This window comes from Ctenopharyngodon idella, chromosome 19 (genome assembly GCF_019924925.1).
Source record: "Ctenopharyngodon idella isolate HZGC_01 chromosome 19, HZGC01, whole genome shotgun sequence".
NCBI classification, from domain to species: domain Eukaryota; kingdom Metazoa; phylum Chordata; class Actinopteri; order Cypriniformes; family Xenocyprididae; genus Ctenopharyngodon; species Ctenopharyngodon idella.
This window is the reverse complement of record NC_067238.1, coordinates 5,578,922-5,599,873: the sequence shown is the minus strand read 5'-3', so window position 1 is coordinate 5,599,873 and position 20,952 is coordinate 5,578,922. Positions and strand designations below refer to the sequence as shown.

Sequence of the window (20,952 nt, the reverse complement as noted above, 5' to 3'; positions counted from 1 at the left end):
TCATAAGTCCGACAGGATCGCAACATTCAAAGTATTTATGCCAGTTCCATCCAATTGAGGATCGTATTCATCACGGCGGTATGGACGGTTGTTGAGGAACTGTGTCGTGGCTGTCGTGTCGATGAGGCCCTCACAGTGGATGATCTAGTTGACTCAATCTCTGCTGATACTTCAGGGCTGCGTTGTGGTCGTGTCAAGGTGCAGGTCCTTGGTCTCACCTGGATACGGCCCGGATCCGGTTGACTACGGTGAACCTCGGGATAACCAGAAAGACTAATATTAGCGTAGATGCCATTCTTCTTCTGATGTAACGAGTACATCAGGCGTTATAGGAAGTGTTCCCGGTTCCGGCTGACCTAATTTATGCAGCCTAATAATCCTTTAACAGATTTGAAAATATAAATTGGTAATGTGTTATGTGTATGCCAGGTTAAAGAAATGCGTTTTTAGTCTAGATTTAAACTGACAGAGTGTGTCTGCTTCCCGAACAATGCTAGGAAGATTGTTCCAGAGTTTAGGTGCCAAATAGGAGAAGGATCTACCGCCTGCGGTTGATTTTGATATTCTAGGTATTATCAGCTGGCCTGAATTCTGAGATCGCAATAGACGTGAAGGACTATAATGAATTAGGAGCTCGCTCAGGTACTGGGGAGCTAAACCATTTAGTGCTTTGTAAGTAATTAGCAAGATTTTAAAATCTATACGATGTTTAACAGGAAGCCAATGCAGTGTTGACAGAACTGGGCTAATATGGTCATACTTCCTAGTTCTAGTAAGAACTCTAGCTGCTGCATTTTGTACGAGCTGTAGTTTATTTATCAGGTGAGCAGAACAACCACCCAGTAGAGCGTTACAGTAATCTAGCCTTGAGGTCATGAACGCATGAACTAACTGTTCTGCATTTTTCATTGAGAGCATATGTCGTAGTTTATATATATTTTTAAGATGGAAGAATGCGGTTTTACAGATGCTAGTAACATGGCCTTCAAATGAAAGATTGGTATCAAAGAGCACACTCAGGTTCCTAACTGACGACGAAGACTTAACAGAGCAGCCATCAAGTGTTAGACAGTATTCTAGGTTATTACGTGAAGAAGTTTTTGGTCCAAAAATTAGAATCTCTGTTTTTTCTGAATTTAGTAGTAGGAAATTACTGGTCATCCAATTTTTTATATCAGCTATGCATTCTGTTAATTTTGTGAATTGGTAAGTTTCGTCAGGGCGCGAAGAAATATAGAGCTGAGTATCATCAGCGTAACAGTGAAAACTAACGCCATGCTTCCTAATGATATCTCCTAAGGGTAGCATGTACAGAGTGAACAGCAATGGTCCTAGTACTGAGCCTTGCGGTACTCCATATTGAACTTGTGATCGATATGACATCTCTTCGTTTACTACTACAAACTGATAACGGTCAGATAAGTATGATTTGAACCATGACAATGCAATTCCACTAATGCCAACATAATTTTCAAGTCTATTTAAAAGAATATTGTGATCAATAGTGTCAAATGCAGCACTAAGATCCAGTAACACTAATAGAGAGATACAACCAAGATCTGATGATAAGAGCAAATCATTAGTAACTCTAATGAGAGCAGTCTCAGTACTATGGTACGGTCTAAATCCTGACTGGAAATCCTCACAGATACTATTTCTTTCTAAAAAGGAACATAGTTGTGATGATACTACCTTTTCTAGTATTTTTGACAGAAAAGTGAGATTTGAGATCGGCCTGTAATTGACTAATTCTCTAGGATCAAGTTGTGGTTTTTTAATAAGAGGTTTAATAATAGCCAGCTTAAAAGTTTTTGGTACGTGTCCTGATGAATTGACGATATTAAGAAGAGGATCTATAACCTCTGGAAGCATTTCTTTCAATAGCTTAGTCGGTATAGGGTCTAACATACACGTTGTTGATTTTGATGATTTAACAAGTTTAGACAATTCTTCCTCTCCTAAAGCAGTAAATGAATTGAATTTTTCCTCAGAGACACTACAATGCACTATCTGACGCGATACTGTAATAGACGGTTGCATGGTTATAATTTTTTCTCTAATATTATCAATCTTGCAAGTAAAGAAGTTCATAAAGTCATTACTGCTGTGCTCTTTGGAAACATCAGAAGTTGAAGCTTTATTTCTTGTTAATTTAGCCACTGTATCAAATAAATACCTAGGGTTGTGTTTATTTTCTTCTAAAAGTTTTGAAAAATAAGCAGATCTAGCAGATTTTAAGGCCTTTCTGTACTCAATCATTCTCTCTCTCCACGAAATGCGAAATACTTCTAGTTTTGTTTTCTTCCAGCTGCGCTCCATTTTTCTGGCTGCTAACTTTAGGGCCCGAGTGTGCTCATTGTACCATGGCATTGGATTAATTTCCTTAATCTTTTTTAAGCGCAAAGGAGCAACTGAGTCTAATGTGCTGGAAAAGACAGAGGCAATAGTTTCTGTTGCCAACATCGAGGTATTCTAAGCTTTCTGGTATGCTAAGGCGATGAAACTAATCAGGAAGATTATTTATAAAGCGATCTTTAGTGGTAGAAGTGATGGTTCTACCATATTTATGGCATGGAGGCAGTTTAGCCGCCTTGACTAAATGTAGTATACACGAGACTAGATAATGATCTGAGATGTCGTCACTCTGCTGCAGAATTTCAACAGCATCAATATCGATTCCATGTGACAATATTAGATCTAAAGTATGATTACGACAATGAGTGGGTCCTGACACATGTTGTCTAACACCAATAGAGTTTAGAATATCTGCAAATGCCAATCCTAATGCGTCTTTCTTATTATCTACATGGATATTAAAATCACCAACAACAAGGACTTTATCTGCAGCCAATACTAACTCCGACAGAAAATCAGCAAATTCTTTGATAAAGTCTATATGGTGTCCTGGTGGCCTGTATACAGTAGCCAGCACAAATGTCAACCTACATAATGTTACATAAAGCACTATCACTTCAAAGGAATTATATTTGAAAGACTTTTGACTAATACTGTAAATATTACTATAGATTACAGCAACACCTCCCCCTTTGCCTTTCTGACGGGCATTGTGTCGATAATCATAACCTTGAGGACTAGACTCATTTAAAGTAATGTAATCGTCCGGTTTTAGCCAAGTTTCTGTCAAACACAGCACATCTAGATTATTATCTTTGATAATATCATTAACAATAAGTGATTTTGAAGAAAGGGATCTAATATTATCAACCCGAGTTTTATCATTTGTTTAGCATTATTATCTCTATTTTTTATTTGTTGAACATTAATTAAATTTTTACCATTAAATGGGTTTGGAAGTTTTTTGTTTTTACTAATTCGGGGTACAGACACAGTCTCTATTTGAAAATATCTAGGTGTAAGAGTTTCTATGTGTTGGGAGTTCTGAATTTTCTGACTTCTGTAACGTGAGGCAGCTAGCAGACGGTCGGTTTAGCCAGTCTGTCTGCTTCCTGACTTGGGCCCCAGTTTGTCATGTTTCAGTTCTAAGACTATGTGCCATATTACTAGAGAGAAGAGCAGCACCATCCCAGGAGGGATGAATACCATCTCTTTTCAACAGGTCAGGTCTGCCCCAAAAGCTTTTCCAATTGTCTATGAAACCTTTATTATTTTGCGGACACCACTTAGACAGCCAGCCATTGAGTGATGATAATCTGCTAACTATCTCATCACTCCGACGAACAGGAAGGGGGCCAGAGCAAATTACTTCTCCTGACATTGTACTTGCGAGTTCACACACCTCTTTAATGTTAATTTTAGTGATCTCCGACTGGCGAAGTCGAACATCATTAGTGCCGACGTGAATAATAATCTTAGAGTATTTACGATTAGCATTAGCCAGCACTTTTAAATTTGCTTTGATGTCAGGTGCTCTGGCTCCCGGCAAACATGTGACTATGGTGGCTGGTGTCTCTATTTTCACGTTCCGTGTAATAGAATCGCCAATAACTAGGGCACTTTCAACAGGATTCTCAGTGGGTGTATCACTGAGTGGGGAGAACCTGTTTGATGTTCTTATTGGAACGGAAGAGTGGTGTTTTCCGCGGCTAGGCCGCCTCACCGTTACCCAAGTGCCCTGCTGCGCAGGCTCTACAGCCGGAACCGAACAATGTACAGAGTTCACTAAGCTAGTCGCATCCAAAACAGTATCTGAAGCCCTTGCATTCTTACTATCCTTGATTAAAGTTTGGATGCGTGTCTCTAATTCTGAGATTCTCTCTGTCAGCCTGACTATTTCCCTACATTTATGACATGTAAATCCCTCGTCGCTGACAAAGAGAGCTATGGTGAACATGTGGCAAATGGAACAGGTAGCAATGCTGGGAGAGGATGACATGACTCACCGTGTTTGTAGACTGATCCGACTTACCACAGCTGTTTGAAAAACGCGTTGAAAAAGGAGCGCGCAAGAGACTGTTAACAAGTTAACAAGCTAGCGCTGCAAATGCAAATGCGTTGTAACAGCGATTTAGATTCAAAGATTACAAGCTAGCGACGTCAGATTAGTGTGGTAGGCAATATTACATATAAGGTAATAAAAAAAAAAAAAAAGCAACAATGAATAAAAGTAAGAGATTCAAAACAAAGCTATACGGAGTTACAGACGCAAACCAATCTGAGCAGCGAGGCAGACAGGAGCAATCGAGCCAATCGAGACACCAGTCTCTGGTTATGGAACAAGAAGTTATGACTCTCTTGCAAAAAGGGGCTATAGAACGGGTGTCTCCGCCCAGCAGGCAGTCAGGGTTTTACAGCCGATACTTCATAGTTCCAAAGAAGGATGGAGGACTGCGTCCTATTTTGGATCTGCGTGTTCTGAATCGCACAGTGCAGAAACTAAAGTTCAAAATGCTTACACTCAAACAGATTGTTTCGCAAATCCAGTCCGAGGATTGGTTTCGATCTGAAGGATGCTTACTTCCACGTGTCTATCCATCCTCAACACAGGAAGTTCCTGAGGTTCGCTTTCAGGGGCGAAGCGTACCAGTACCGGGTTCTTCCGTTCGGCCTAGGGTTATCTCCCCACACCTTCATGAAGTGTGTGGATGCAGCGCATACTAAATAGCATACGAAATTATATCGACGATTGGTTGATCCTTGCTCGATCAGAGAGCATCACGGCTCTACATCGAGATGTAGTTCTCGCTCATATGAGAAGGTTGGGGTTCAGGCTCAACGCCAAACAGAGTGTGCTCGTTCCATCTCAGACGACCACTTATCTAGGCGTGGTTTGGGACTTGAAGACGATGCAGGCTCATCTTTCACCTGCTTGTATTGCTTCAGTTCTTTCAGCTGTGAATGCGATGAAACTAGGCCAGTCACTCACTGTCAAACAGTTTCAGAGACTGTTAGGTCTAATGGCAGCAGCGTCCAACATGATACCTTTTGGCCTACTGCACATGAGACCTTTGCAGTGGTGGCTCAGGACCAAGGGGTTCTCCCCGAGGGGAAATCCTTTTCGCTTGATCAAGGTCACGCAGCGGTGCCTTCGTGCCTTGGTCATGTGGAAAAAGCCTTGGTTCCTGTCCCAAGGGCCCGTGTTGGGAGTTCCTTGTCATCGCGTAATGCTAATGACGGATGCTTCCCTCATGGGTTGGGGAGCGATCATGAGTGGTCGCTCAGCCCGGGGTCTGTGGGAGGACCATCTACTTTCCTGGCACATAAATCGGCTGGAAATAATGGCAGTGTTTCGGGCTCTCAAACACTTCCTCCCAGACCTAAGGGGCAAACACGTGTTGGTCTGTACGGACAACACGTCAGTGGTCTCTTATATAAATCATCAGGGGTGTCTGAGGTCACGTCCATTATGCAAGCTGGCCCTTCGGATCCTCCTGTGGGCTCAGGGGAAGCTACTCTCTCTGAGGGCAGCTTACATCCCTGGGTCCCAGAATCAGGGAGCAGACATCCTGTCGAGGCAGGGGCCGAGGCCTGGGGAGTGGAGACTTCACCCCGAGGTGGTGGAGCTCCTTTGGCAAAGATTCGGTCATGCAGAAGTAGACCTATTTGCATCGCAGGAGATGACTCATTGTCAGGTATGGTTCTCCCTCACTCATCCAGCACCACTCGGGCTGGATACTATGGTACAGACGTGACCGAGGCGGCGTCTGTATGCTTTTCCCCCGATCGCTCTGCTCCCAGGAGTTCTGAAGAGGGTTCGCCGAGTTGGGGTTCGGCTGCTGCTCATAGCCCCATTCTGGCCAACCAGAATTTGGTTCTCAGACCTAGTGTCCCTACTAGACGGTCCCCCTATGGAGATCCCTGTCAGACGAGACCTCCTGTCACAGGCAGGAGGCACGATATTTCACCCTCATCCGGAGTTATGGAACCTGTGGGCATGGCCCCTGAGGGGGCTCACCTCATAGATTCAGGTCTCTCCACCGAGGTGGTTGAGACCATCCTCCAGTCCAGAGCTCCTTCCACGAGAAGATTGTATACCATTAAGTGGAGAATATTTTCTTCTTGGTGTGAAGAAAATCATGTGGACCCAGCTAGTTGTGCTGTGGGTTCTATTCTCTAGTTCTTGCAAGAACGTTTCTCCGCTGGATTATCCCCTTCAACTTTGAAAGTTTATGTAGCAGCTATCTCTGCATATCATCTACCCATTGAGGGTACTACAGTGGGGAGAAATCCCTTGGTTACTCGTTTTCTCCGTGGAACTTTGAGGCTGAGGCCTCAAAGGGCTTGGGACCTGGCAATTGTGCTAGAGGGTCTTACCCTTCATCCCTTTGAACCATTGGAAGAGGTTCATGAAAAGTTTCTTACTCTGAAGACTATCTTTCTGCTAGCCATTTCGTCTCTTAAAAGAATTGAAGACTTACAGGCTCTTTCAGTTGCTCCATCATGTCTGGAATTTGCTCCAGGCATGGTAAAAGCCTTTCTTCATCCTAAACCCGGTTATGTGCCTAAGGTCCCTACTAATATTGCAGGGCCTATTATGCTGCAGGCCTTTTGTCCTCCACCTTTTACTAACCCTGATTAGGAACAACTTAATCTGCTCTGCCCTGTTAGGGCTTTAGATGCGTATGTCCATAGAGCTGCCCTGTGGCGTAGGTCAGACCAACTGTTCGTCTGTTATGGGTCACCTAGGAAAGGTTACCCTGCATCTAAGCAAAGGATGAGCAAGTGGGTGGTTGAGGCTATTTCACTTGCCTATGAGTCTGCCGGGCAGCCGTCTCCCTTGGCTGTCCGGACTCATTCTACGAGAAGTATGGCTGCTTCTAAAGCTTTGATCGCAGGAGTCTCCCTGCATGATATTTGCAATGCAGCAGGGTGGTCTTCTCATCATACTTACATTAGGTTCTATAACCTAGATCTCGACTCCACTCCGGGGTCCTCTGTTCTCTCGTCTTGATACACTCAGGCACTTGAGACTATGGCGTAGTGGGTATAGCGTTCCCACCGCGCTTGACGCAGCGGGAGTTCCCATGAAAGGGAACGTCTCGGGTTACGTATGTAACCCTGGTTCCCTGAATAGGGAACGAGACGCTGCGTCTCCCTGCCATACTCCCAGCATGCCTGAGAGCGCCTTGCTTCAGCCAATCAGAAGTTGGCGTTCTCTGTTTTCGGGTATGCTTTATAGTTTCCTGGTCAGTGACGTCACCCACCTATGACGTTCCGTCATGCTATTGGACAGTTTACACATGTGCTTCAAGGGTTACATACATAACCCGAGACGATTTTTTTATAGTCTTTGTGACTGTACATCCAGACCTCACTAGCTTCCAAACATAAAGTTTCCCATGTCAGACACACAATCATACATGGCACAATTACCAAATTGCACTTTTCTTTCAAAAAAATGTTGCACTTTTCTTTAACAGCATTGAAACATGGCTCTGTACTGTGTGTTTTAGACCCTGTGGCTATAGAGCACCCTCGACTCGCCTATTATTCCTTGAAGTTCATTCTTAAAACAAGTCCCTTACAACGGTGATGTGCCCAGAGGGACGTTACTGTATATGACACAGAAATATTCTATTATCCTTATTCTAATCCTTTGAAGCTGTTAATGTCACCCATTCAAAGGCAATCTGGCCTGGATATGCTATTTTTGCTTCCCTTTCTCTCTCACCACATGGCCCAGAATAAGTGTGTATAGGAATATGTAAGTCTAATAACTGCTACAATAATCATATTCTGGTTTGTAAGATTATTTTGATTAATCTATATTTATTGATTATCTACTTGACATTGACACTGACACACATACACACCTATGGACAATTTATTGTCTACAATTCTAACCTGCATGTCTTTGGATTGTGGGGGAAACCAGAGTACTCAACACAGAGAGGAAACACTTGGAGAACATACAAACACAAAAAGGCATCCACAATCAGCCGGGACTCAAACCAGGGACCTTCTTGTTCTTCATCTATTAATTGGATAAATAAGTCAAGTCACCTTTTTTTATAACGCTTTTTACAATGCAGATTGTGTCAAAGCAGCTTTACAGTGATAACTGGCAAATAATTTTGGCTGCACAGCAGCTCTAGAAGAAAATGGTGTCATTGTCCAGCTTAATTAAGTTCAGTATTGATTCATTCTTTTGTAAAAATCAATAGTTATTAATTTAGTTAATTCATCTATACATCGGCTCTGGAGAAAACAGTGATGTCATAAAATAACAGCAAAATATATGCACTTGGATAAATATCTCTAAACAGCTTTGAACAGTACAGAGGACAGTACATGGAAGTGCACATTATCAGAATAGTTAGGGGTGTAACGGTACACAGAATTCACGGTTCGGTATGTACGTTGGTACACGGACACAGTTCGATACGAGTTCGGTACATTTACATGTCCTCCCCCTCCAGATTCCTGATAGCTTGTTGGTTTGATTAACATGTTGGGTGTCACTTTCTTTGTGTGTGAAAGTTCATTAACATGTGGTAACAATGAAGGATGCACAAAGTTCAATATTACACTTTTTCAAGAAATCACGGAAAGATGAGCGAGAAGGAGAAAAAGAGCCTACTTCAACTTTCCACGAGGAGACAGTGAGTGAAACGGCACCTGAGGCTTCCCATTTCCAGGATACGCATATTTCATCACTGGACTGTAGTAGTGAAACTTCCATGAGTCAAGACACAAATCAGTACAATGCCAAATGATTTTGTCTCATTATAACAGCAGAAACAACTTAAAATTAATGCTGTCAAAAGTACTGCGTTAACACGTGATGATTTTTTTTTTTTTTTTTTTTTTTTAAAGTTTAATGCGTTAAAAATATTTAACACAATTAATGCAGCATCTGTTTTTTTTTCCATTATAATTTGGCTAGCGTTACATTGAATGATCATGCTCTTATTCACGCAAATGCTTTTAAACCATTCAAGCACCACAAGACAAACGAGCATGCGCTGTCTGTGAATGTCGTGTCTGTGACCCACACCAGTATCGAGTTATCAGTGTTGAGTTTGAACAAACAACACACAGAATTATGCCAAAATGTTGCGTATCCTCAAAAGAGCAGTCTTAAATGAGTTAAATAACGTCTTAAATGAACTTACCAAGAGTTGTGAGAACAACTATTAAACAAATATTTAAAATATACTGTCTTTAAGTTGTTTCTACATTAATTAACTGTGAAATAATTGCAATATAAAAATATATTAAAAAAAACCTCCAATGTTTTTAATTGCAATTAATTGCAGAAAAAAATGTGTGATTAATTAGGTTTTTTTTTTTAATCGATTGACAGCACTACTTAAAATACTCTATCAGAGTAAGACAATTCGAGGGTCTGTTTTTATTTGTGTACACTCTTCACTCTACATAATAAAAACAAAACATTGTGCATCCCATCTGAACTCTTGTTTTGGGTTGGTGCATAGATTGTCTGCTCTTTTTCCTGTTTTGGTGGTTAAAAAACAGTGTTACCTATGCCCACAGTGATTGGCTGATAGGGCAGAGGTCTAAAACTTTAAAACTAAACCTTTAAGCTGTTGTTCATACCAGTCCTTACTGTCCTTACCAGTGCCCAAATTTGTGTACACAATATACTGGTTCATGACCTAGGAAGTTAGGGAGCTGATTGAAAAACAACCATAGATATCCTGGGTGGGGATAATACAAGATAGATAGATAGATAGATAGATCTTGTAGTAATGAGCACAACTTTAATAATAATACGGAAGGGCTGGTCCACACAGATTTCCATTCCATTGCGCTACTTTTCCATTGCTTTTCAATGTAAACACACTCTTGACAGACGTGTTTGACGGTTGCGCTCACATCTCGCATCCATACTTTTGCAGCATCTCATGCATGACACGGCCTTCTAAAAACGCAGCGTTCAAGTTAAAAATAGAACCCGTTCCTGCAAGGTTCTATTTCGCACCCACCTGCTCCCGCCTAAAATTCACTGTGTTTACTCGCTATCCGCTTATAATGATTTTCTTCCCGACCCAACGGGTCCCGCTAAATTTAGATCATTTCCAAAATCTTGCATTTAAACTTCCCCTAAAGAAAGAGAGTGATTGGGGATAACAAATATAAAATGTTAGATAGCCTATACAAGATTTTTATTTGTTATTTGTCTTGTGATGCTGACAACACTCTAAAAAATGTCAGAGAAAAAAATGTCACAAAGAATAATAGGCTAAATATCACAGAGAAAAATAGGCTAAATTAAATACAACAAAACTATATGTCCCTAAAAACTATAGGCTAAGCCAAAAATACAAATAAACGAAGACTGTTGGCTTACTAGCTATACTGCAAAATTGAATCTTTTTTTAACATCCACGCAAGAACAGAATGACGCTGACTGATGACGGTTTCAGAATGTCTCTCCTCCAAAATCCGATCACAAAGGCTGAATGTTCGCTGAAGATGCACTCATGGCCGGGATGCAAAGAACATATCTTGCCAGGTTTCTCAGGACAGGGAACTGGGTACTGTGTGAATGCCACCACTGCAAAAAGTTTTGTTCACTTCAAGTTCAAGCACAGATGCACTGTTGTCAAAGGATCTCGGGAACGGCCGGGTTATTGTCAGACCGCCCGCTCCCGCCCAATGTACACTATAGTTACCGAACGCTACCGCCTTTAATTTAAAATTTAATCCCGCGCCGCAAGAAATCTTATTGGGTTCCGTGGTTCCAGCGGGAGAGCCGCAGGAATGCAGACCTCTACTCACATGCACCTTGTTTTTTTTTTTTTTTTGCACTTAGTTTGTTCACAAGTGGCAATGCTGCCCAGCCTTGTTGTTTCACAGTTGGAAAAGAAACCAATGAGACGGAACAACAACAATGACAAACTACTGGAGATGGCAACAACAAGACACCCGCATTGATGAGTGCTTGTGTGAAGAGATTTAGCTTAAAAAAGTAGCTACAAAGACATTTTTATCATAACTGCTGAAAAGAAATAGTGAGATGTGTGTCATCTGAAGGTTTTAGGTCCAGGCACTGTCTTACACTGGAGCTGCTCTCATCAGTTTTGTGGTCTGTGTGCGACTCAAATGCTCTGCTCTGACCGTTCATGACCGTTCATGCACACTGGGCATGCGCATACAAGTGTAAACAGTTGCCTCTTGCGCATGTAGGCAGCTGCAGTATTAAAAAAAAAAAAATGCAGAGTTTAACTGCACAATGGCTGCTAAAAATGACAACAAAGCCAGCAAAGATTGCAGTTCAGTCTCCATGTTATAGTTTACATGGTTGTCAAGGATACGCAGAGCGAACGTGGGCAGCCATGCCATTATTTTCAAAAGTTTCCGTTTTGGTCTGTTTATACTGAAATGCAACCCCGGCGTTTTCAAACTAAAACGGAGTCTACAGCGTTTTCGAAAGTCTCCGTTTTCGAGGTTCGAAAACGCTGGCATAGTGTAAACAACAGGCATGACCGTAGCAAATCTTATGCGTTTTAAAACGAAAACGCAGTAGGGTAAACGGGGCCTGAAATAGAATACAGGCTTAGCTTCCATTGCATGTTCACACAGACAGCATTTGTGCCACTTTGGACATTTTGAAGCAAAATGCAGTTGTCAATCCCGTGCACACTGATAGTGTTAGCAGAGTATATTCATGTTGAGATATCCTGCAAGAACCTGTGAGACCTGCATTACTCCACAATCAGACTTGCAGACAGCATTAAACAAGATCATTTAACTTAATGGCTGACACTCTACAGCACTCAGTGTAAATAACTGAGCACAAATGGGTTTGAACCTTAGTTTGTTTATGGAGCAGACCTAGGGCCAGGGTAATAGTATGTGTAAATGAGAAAACCTGAATATTTATTGTATGGGAACCATTTGGTGTTGATGGGATGAATAGCATGTTTACCTTGCAGCCTTCACAAGCGCTGACACCATAGTGGTACCCCGAGGACTTGTCCTGACAGACGAAGCAGGGTTTGTAGACGCGAGGAGGGGGTAGAGGTGATGGGGGGCTGGGGACCAACTCCTCAGAACTGGTGCTCTGAGTTTCAATGGCTGTAGGGGTAGAAAGAGACAAGAAACATGACCGATTTTGATTGAGATAAAAACTGGCTTCAGACATGACTTCAGACTTTTACTTTTAAGCAGTTTACATGAGACAATGAATGCAGTAAATACATAAAATGATAATTGATACATATAATGAAAACAGCAGAAATACAACACGACAAGTGCTCAACCTCTAGGTAACCAATGCGTGTTCTTTTGAAAATAAAGCATGTCAAGTAAAACATACCAGAAAAAAAAAATAAAATCCTATGTAGACATACACTTGACTTGTATCTGACAAACGTCTTAAGTCTTAAGAAGGACCATATGCATAAAACTTCCCATAAATGCTCTTAAGAATAGGCTTAAGCTTTGACTGAAGTGTAATTTTTTTTTAGTAAAAAGTAGGACTTGTATAAGAGTAGGAGCTATTTATAAAGAAACTAAAAGAAACTTTCAGCAAAGTCTAAGACTGACTCTTAAGTGCTAACTGAAGTGTTTTGAACTAAGGACTACAATGATGTCAACCCAAAAATGGCCAGCCTCAACCGCTAAATCAGCCAATAGTGAGCACTGAAGTGTAGTAACGGCAGCTTGACATCAATCATGTAATTATAATTAAATCATTTAATTAAGAGACTGGAACATTTATTTTATAGTTTACAACTTTATTAATCCCACAGGGGGCAATTGCAATAATGCTTAAAACAACACACAACAGACACATCGCGGACACATCCAAACACATAACCCATGTTAAAACATAAAACATAGATAAAACATAATACAAAATGCTTCAAAATAAAGTTTCTCATAAATACCTAATAAAATGAAATGTTTATTGTTATTATTGTTATTGTTACTACTAATACTAATACTACTATTATTATTAATAGGACTAAAATTATGGCATTCTTAGAATTCTGACACACTTAAGACTTAAATTTTATTCTGAGTGGCTTTATACATATGGCCCCTGATTTAAACTTTGCCTTGAGTCACACTTAAATTCATCTTAAATTCATCATTACAAATGTGTAATTACAAATATATTTAAACACATGGCATACAAGTTTGTTTCAATATATATTACATAAAAGTATTGTACACACACACACCTCAAATCTTACTTTACATTTGCGGTACTATTTTATGGGCTTTTCTAAATAATAAACATACCTGTAACAGTCTTAGTATGTCTTAGATATGTTCCATAATTATCAGGGTCCACATAAAATTATGTTTATTTTTTTTTAAAAAAAGGGTGTTTAGAAATAAATAATACATTACATATTGTATTGTGGTGGTCAATATAATATCCAGGCCATTTTCAGTGATTTTAATTCATAACCGTTTCAATAAACTAAGCAAATTTCAGTAAATTCAGGTAATATGGCAATTTAAAGCATTTTACACAACAGGAAAATTTTTCACAACAGGAATACTGCAAGTTTTGTAAAATATCTAAGTCTATTTATCGTCCATAAATTCTTTTTTAGTCATTTTACTTGAGCTCCTGAATGTTCAAATCAGAGTTTTTCTAATTTTTTGGTTTAGTTGACAGGTACAACCAACCATTTCAGAGTGCTTTTATACATGTGCTACTTTCTTATGCTCTGCTGAAGCTTGCGGTGTGAAACAGGCATGAGACCTAAATCTTACCATATGTAGGAGTGTGAATGCAAATACTAGATACGCTTGCTTGATTTCACACGTTGTGAAATGAATTACCAATATTCGCAAAATGGACACTATTGCTGTTGCCATAATAGTCTTCTTCTTTATCAGTTTTCTCTAACAACTGTCAAAGTACTACATTTGAAGAAGAATTTAGTTCGCCACTAATATAAAAAAAGTACATGTTCTATATCAGGGGTGGGCAAACTCGGTCTTGGAGGGCCACTGCCCTGCATAGTTTAACTCCAACCCTGATAAAACTCACCTGCCTGTAGTTTTCAAGTAATCCTGAAGGCATAGATTAGCTGGTTCAGGTGTGTTTGATTAGGGTTGGAGATAAACTCTGCAGGGCAGTGGCCCTCCAGGACCGAGTTTGCCCACCCCTGTTCTATATGAATGCAATCCAGACATGCTATATCTGCCATTTTGGCATTGCAATGTAAATTGTGTTGCTTCCATGCAATTTACAAGTCCTCTTCCAAGGCCTCATGGGATAGTAAAGTGTCTTTGTATGTATGTAACACTTACTTTTCATTACCCAATCAATTCCTTTCCACTATACGTAAAATAAAATACTGCATAAATGTATGTATGAGTAACATTTATGAAATTGTATTTTAAATTCCATTAAGTTTTTACTATGTCTGCTTGAGGAAAAAAATAAAAAATATCCCCATTGACATCCTCATAATCCACTCTTAGAAGACCCTATTGTCACACTTCAGTTCCTACCATCTGACTATTTTCACCCTTTACAGACATATACGGTCACGCATAGTTTTGGAACTTTATGGCAAACAGGTGTTTCTGTATTTCTCTTATATTTTGCCATATTTCTATGGTTTAGACTCTACCCTACTAACTACAACATTGTGGTTTGATTCCCTCCTTAACTGATACCATGTTTGACCCTATATTGGATGACCGATCAGCAACTTCATTCTTTCGTGTGACCGACTGAAGTGTGCAAACTGATGCTGTCACCTGAAAACTGAAAAGTCCCATCCCTCCATGACAAAAGCAGACAGTGGGGTGGGAAAATAGAGCTGTGGAAGATTTTTGTCTCATCTCCTTCTTTTGACTGATTTTTTTCACACTCAAAGTAAGGTCTACCGTACGGTTGAGAAATCAGTTTTATTTGAAGAATGGATAAATTGTCTTTTTACACACAATTTAATTTAGTTCATTCAAAATAAATTAGTTTAGTTGGGTCAACACAATTTAGATGGTTAAGGTCAAATTAATTTACTCTAGCTTGTTTAACTTTACATTTGTCAAACTAAATTTTCTAAAACTAAAGCCTAATAAATGTGAAATAGCTGTGATAGCTTTTAGTTATAATGTAATGTTGAATGTCTATAATTATTAATTATTAATATTGAATGTCTATTTCATAGAGACAACAGTACCAGTATTAGAATCAGTGATACTGGCCTTTATTCATAAAAAGATGCCATCAAACAAATATTTAAAATATACTGTCTTAAAGTTGTTTCTACATGAATTTGGATTTTTTTTTTTTTTAGCTGTTTTTAAAAATGTTTTTAATCGTGATTAATCGCGATTATTACAGAAAAATGTGCAATTAATTTGTTATTTTTTTAATAAATTGACAGCACTAATTTTCTTGAGTTCAAGCAAGCAATTTCATTCATCATTACACACAAAGTATAAAAAAACAATAAAAAATAAAAAAATAAGAGAAGACTGGTATCAGTACTGACAATAATATAGATCACTGAGTGCCCACAGCATAAATACATGTGCCACTCTTAGGCACAATGGTAACCATAAAATTCAAAAACATTACAGAAACTGAAATGTCCAACCTAACTGCATTAAACACTAACATGTCTTTCCCTTTACTGAAAAACACAAAATAACACTTAATTTTAAATAACTAAATTTGCTGTCCTAATGCAGTCCCTTGCAAAGCATGCTGGGAACTACAGATCCACTGCCCAGTTAGTTGTGTTATCAAAAATTATTTATGTCATTTTAACACAAATTAATTAAGTAAACTTCAGTTTTAAATAGCCTATATTAGGTGGATTGAACCCAATGAAATCAAGTTGTGACAAAATGTTAAAAAATGTTACTTTGCATTCAGCAGTACACTTATTAACTATATTTCAAAGACAATAGAAATAATCATGAGATTACATGTAAAGATGTACTTACAGTAAGTCTTTCGTAAGTGGGCCAAAAACACACTTAGTTCAGCTAATTGCATTTAATATAGATTTTAACTATAATACACTTTCACTTAATTGCTATTAAGTGCCCCAAAACATTACTGTACATTAATTTTGAAGTTAAGTATATGCTTTAAAAGTATATTATTTATGTAAAAAAAAAAAAAAAAAAAAAAAAAAATTCGAAGTATGCTAAGCTGTTCATCTTTTTCATAAGGATAGGCTCATAAGCTTCAGGATTTGAAACTACCACACACTAGCAGTCCATGTAGTTAGTATCTATGAATCAGTCGGCAGCACTAGTAGTCATGTACTGTACTCCTACACGCAGATCAGTTGATCATATTACAGCCCTTTACTGTCAAATCAATTAACCATATGATGTTTCTCCACTGCGGGACAATCTAAACTATCCCAGTGCAAACTCCCTTAATGTGTTTCCTAACAAAAAATAAATTCCTTAGCCCTTTAAGACCTGAAGGCTTTTTTAGAGTTTTTTTTTTTTTCTGAGCGACATACACAAAAGTAAAGACTCATAACTCCAAAACTGTAGAAAGGTGAGTCAAAAGGCAGGTATCATTTGATAGAACACTTTTTCAATTTTTAGAAAATATAAATTACATTACATTTGGACATTTTCATGCTGAGAAACCACTGATAAAAGACAAAAAATATCTGTATTTTATTTTTATAATTTTTAATTATTATTATTTTTGACATGGAATATCTCAGGAAGGCAATAAGATAGGAGAAACATTCTTTTTTGGTGATACTCTCCTATATGTGAGTTGCATCTGGTTTAAATTTTCTGATGATAGCATAAAGTATAGTTGAATAAAGTGTTATTCATTTTTTCGCAGCCAGATGGCGCCCACGGGCGGTAAACTCCGGTTTAGAGGCACTTCTCAGCACTCGTTAGGAGTTTTTCCAAAATGATTAGAAAAGCTGAGTTTCTAAGCTTTAAAATTATATCTAATTGTGTTATTCCACGTTGGAAAACGAACATGGATGGTTCAGGGAACATTGGATACACACTGCATACCGGAAAGATGAGAGACATGTTTTTAGCCAAGTATGTTACATCGTTCCGTGAGTAAATATCTTGTGATCAACGCAATATATTATGTTCATTTTAATCGTGAGAATCTGCTTTAAATAATGATGTGCCATTTTCTATGATCTGTGCATTTTTCATGAAGTTATGAGCACGTGAAATCTACATATTTGTATTCAGTTAGCGGCTGTGCTGTTTTTGAGCACTCTGTTTTGTTTCTGGTTTCTTGTTTTTGTGGAACGTTTTCATGGATTTTGACTTTTGCCTGGCATTGTACTTCTCTTTGGATATCCCTAAATATCTAAAAATATAAAAATATAAATATAAAAAAGCTGCAATTGGATCTTACCTTCAAGTCTCAGAGCACCGTGACAAAAACCTTGATCATGTTTAGATCCAGCAGCAGGGGAATCCGGCCACCTGCGAGTACCAGAGAAGGTTAGACCTGTCTTCGAGATCTGACCACCCTTCGTCAGAGAGGTATGGAGGTGAGGGCTTTTAAGCAGAAGTTTTGGTCAAGGGCAGAGAGGTTTAATCATCCTGATGCAGCCCTCAAAGACATCTTCAATCATTGTTTGGATGACCCTCTGCCGCAGTGGGAGATGGAGTGGGTAATTTTTCCAATTACCTGTACCTCCGCAAGAATGGGAGGGTTTGGATACCTCCAGCGCCCTCTCCAGCCCATGAGTCCGTTCCAGAGCCCGCCTGAGCCCTCAGCCGAGATGGCTGCCACGCCTGGGCCCTCAGCCGAGGTGGCTGCCACGCCTGAGCCCTCAGCCGAGGTGGCTGCCACGCCTGAGCCCTCAGCCGAGGTGGCTGCCACGCCTGAGCCCTCAGCCGAGGTGGCTGCCGTAATACAACTACAGAGGTCATCCCTGAGTCCCCTGTCAGTCCTGATATGACCACAAGGGTGGTTCCTGAGTTTCCTGTCTGCCTCGACACGTGTTGTGTTGGCCTCTAGAGTCATCTGCGCCGCCGTGGGGGTCTCCAAGACCGTCTGCACGGCTCTGGTGGTCATCTGCTCCACCGTGGGGGTCTTCAAGCCCGTCTGTACTGCTGTGGTGGTCATCTGCGCCACCGTGGAGGTCTACAAGACCGTCTGCATGGCTGTGGTGGTCATCTGCTTCGCCATGGGGGTCTTCAAGCCTGTCTGCATTGCTGTGGTGGTCATCTGCTCCGCCGTGGGGGTCTTCAGCAGTGCAGACAGGCCTGTGGTGGCAGTCTGTCACACACTGGCCACCTGATTGGCCTATTCCACCCTGGCCGCCTGCAAAGCCTTCGTCCCTAGTTCCCCTGCCCCTCCACGGTCCTAGCCCACCATCCCTCCCCCTGATCCTCCTCCAATCCACCTCCCTCCTGAAAGTTTGTTTTGTTTGTTTTTTGTTGTTGTCATGGTGGAGCGTCTGGTATCCGCTCCGTAGAGAGGGGGTTATGTCATGATCACCAGTTGGACTGTTCCGCCAGTTACATTTATAGAACTTCATTTCCCATGATCCCTTTGTCCTGGACTCATCATCTGTTCATTGCACACAGCTGTTTTGATTTGTCATTAGTTTCTGCCTATTTAGTCATGGTTTATTTCAGTCTGTTTTATCAAGTCGTTGTTGTTTTTGTTGTTAGATGCATTTCTGAGCACTCAGTTTCATTTCTGGTTTCTTGTTTTTGTTTTTGTGTACTGTTTTCATGGATTTTGACTTTTGCCTGGCATTGTACTTTTCTTTGGACATCCCTAAATAAAAGCTGCAGTTGGATCTTACCTTCAAGTCTCAGAGCACCATGACAAGTCTGTGCTAAATTTCAAGTGTCTAGCGACATGTCTGAATACTTACGATATGTCAATGTGACATTTCAGGGTGTTTTTTTTTTTGTTGTTTTAGCACTATTAGCATAACTTAAATCATTATAGCATAAGGCTGCAACATACAACCTAAACAAAAATTAAGGGGTCTGAATACTTTTTGAATCAAAGAATTCAAAATGTATTGGCAGTTTAACTCAAGGGTCAAAAATGAGATATTACCGGTAAATATCTGTTTAGCGCTGTCCTATAAGCAAGTGCAAAATTAAACCACTAACACAGTATTTATAGGAAACAAAAAGGCCAAATTACAATCATTGCGATATTCACAAAAGTTTATTCATTTATAAGCAACAAAATTAGTGCAAATACACTGTAAAGTTGTTTTTTTTTTGTCTTCAGACAAAAAAATTCATTAAGGAGCCTTTGGCTCCTATAGGGGGAAAAAACAGGCGCCAAATAATTTAAGAGCCACACAACAATGAACTTAAAATTTTAAATCACTTACTTTTAGTCATCCTGTTGTGTTTATATATCTCTGACTTTTCTGGGAAATGAATGTCACTATTTTCACTTAATACTATTATAGTTTTTGTTAATATTTTGAATCCGATTTTTATATTTTCTGCTTTCATTTTTTGTTAAGTTTTAATTTTTTGAATGCGAGCTGCTCTGAAGAACGCACAACAGCGCCATCTTTTGACTCTAAATTTATTTAATGAAATTAATGATAATCACATTAGGGTATCGCGATTTGTTTTTTCATCCACAAAATATAAGACGCCTTAAAATGATTGTTTATACTCTTGTTATACTGTTTAAGGTACTGAAGACTTTTTATGATCTTAAATTTATCTGATGAGCATGAGCAGAGTGGAATAATGAAAGTGATCAGCATGATTGATATTCAAAACGGTAAGCACGCGCTGCATTGTGTGTATGTCTGCAGTCTGTAGAGCCGGTTTCCCCTTCTGAATGATGAATAGACGAATTTATATGAAGAAATAGGCATTTGTGTCCTTTATGCAGGAGCAGAACGGTGTGTTCAAATGCAGCTGTTTTGCACCGACGCAGGCGACGCGAGGCAACAACACAGTCGGCTTTCATCAGCTCTAGTTCTTTGGCGTCTGTTTGGTGTGTGAAATTTTTCCCTACCTGTTCATATTTCGGCGCTCTAACTCAGTGAAACATTCACACACAGCATCTCATTTAATTACGTCAACACAGCAAATGATGTGATAGGCTACTGGTCATGGAATACGCAAATAACATACACATTTTAGTCATAACGTGTGAATTTGTATGGTCGCTAATGGCGACCTCAGCAAAAAATTTCACTCACAAATTAATATTTTTAGTCGCAAATGCGACCGTTTTAGGCGCAGTCTGGAGCCCTGGTAAATATTTAACATATAGCCCAGCTTTAGCTGACGGCTAAGTTTCTGAATTATTAAAGTTGGTTTTTAAGACAAAATAAACTGATTTTAATCTTGTTGTATCTTGATGGCATCATAGTAGCTGGCTTCAAAACAGTGCTCCATCTTTATGATTCAAAGCAACATGACTTGCTCAGATTGATTTTTTTAACGCACTTCTGAGTACATCAGTTTAGTAAACAAAATTCCTGAGAACAAACGACTGTTTTCTTTGAGAGAGTAACAGGATAAAGAGACTATGCTTACTGTCACTGGATGAAACTGATTCCTCAAGCAAAGAACACAGTTTTGTGTAAGGGTGTGCAGATTAACCAGGTTAAATGTTAATGCTAAATT

At 39.6% G+C, this 20,952-nt stretch overlaps 1 protein-coding gene across 1 annotated transcript in view; it reads right to left on the bottom strand.

Moving 5' to 3' along the window:
• Window positions 1–20,952, bottom strand: part of LOC127501083 (retinoic acid receptor beta-like) — a 322,722-nt gene that overhangs the window by 258,295 nt on the left and 43,475 nt on the right. The window contains exon 2 of the mRNA XM_051872864.1: window positions 12,314–12,462. Within this exon, the coding sequence (XP_051728824.1) occupies window positions 12,314–12,462 (149 nt within the window). The remainder of the gene's footprint in view (window positions 1–12,313; window positions 12,463–20,952) is intronic.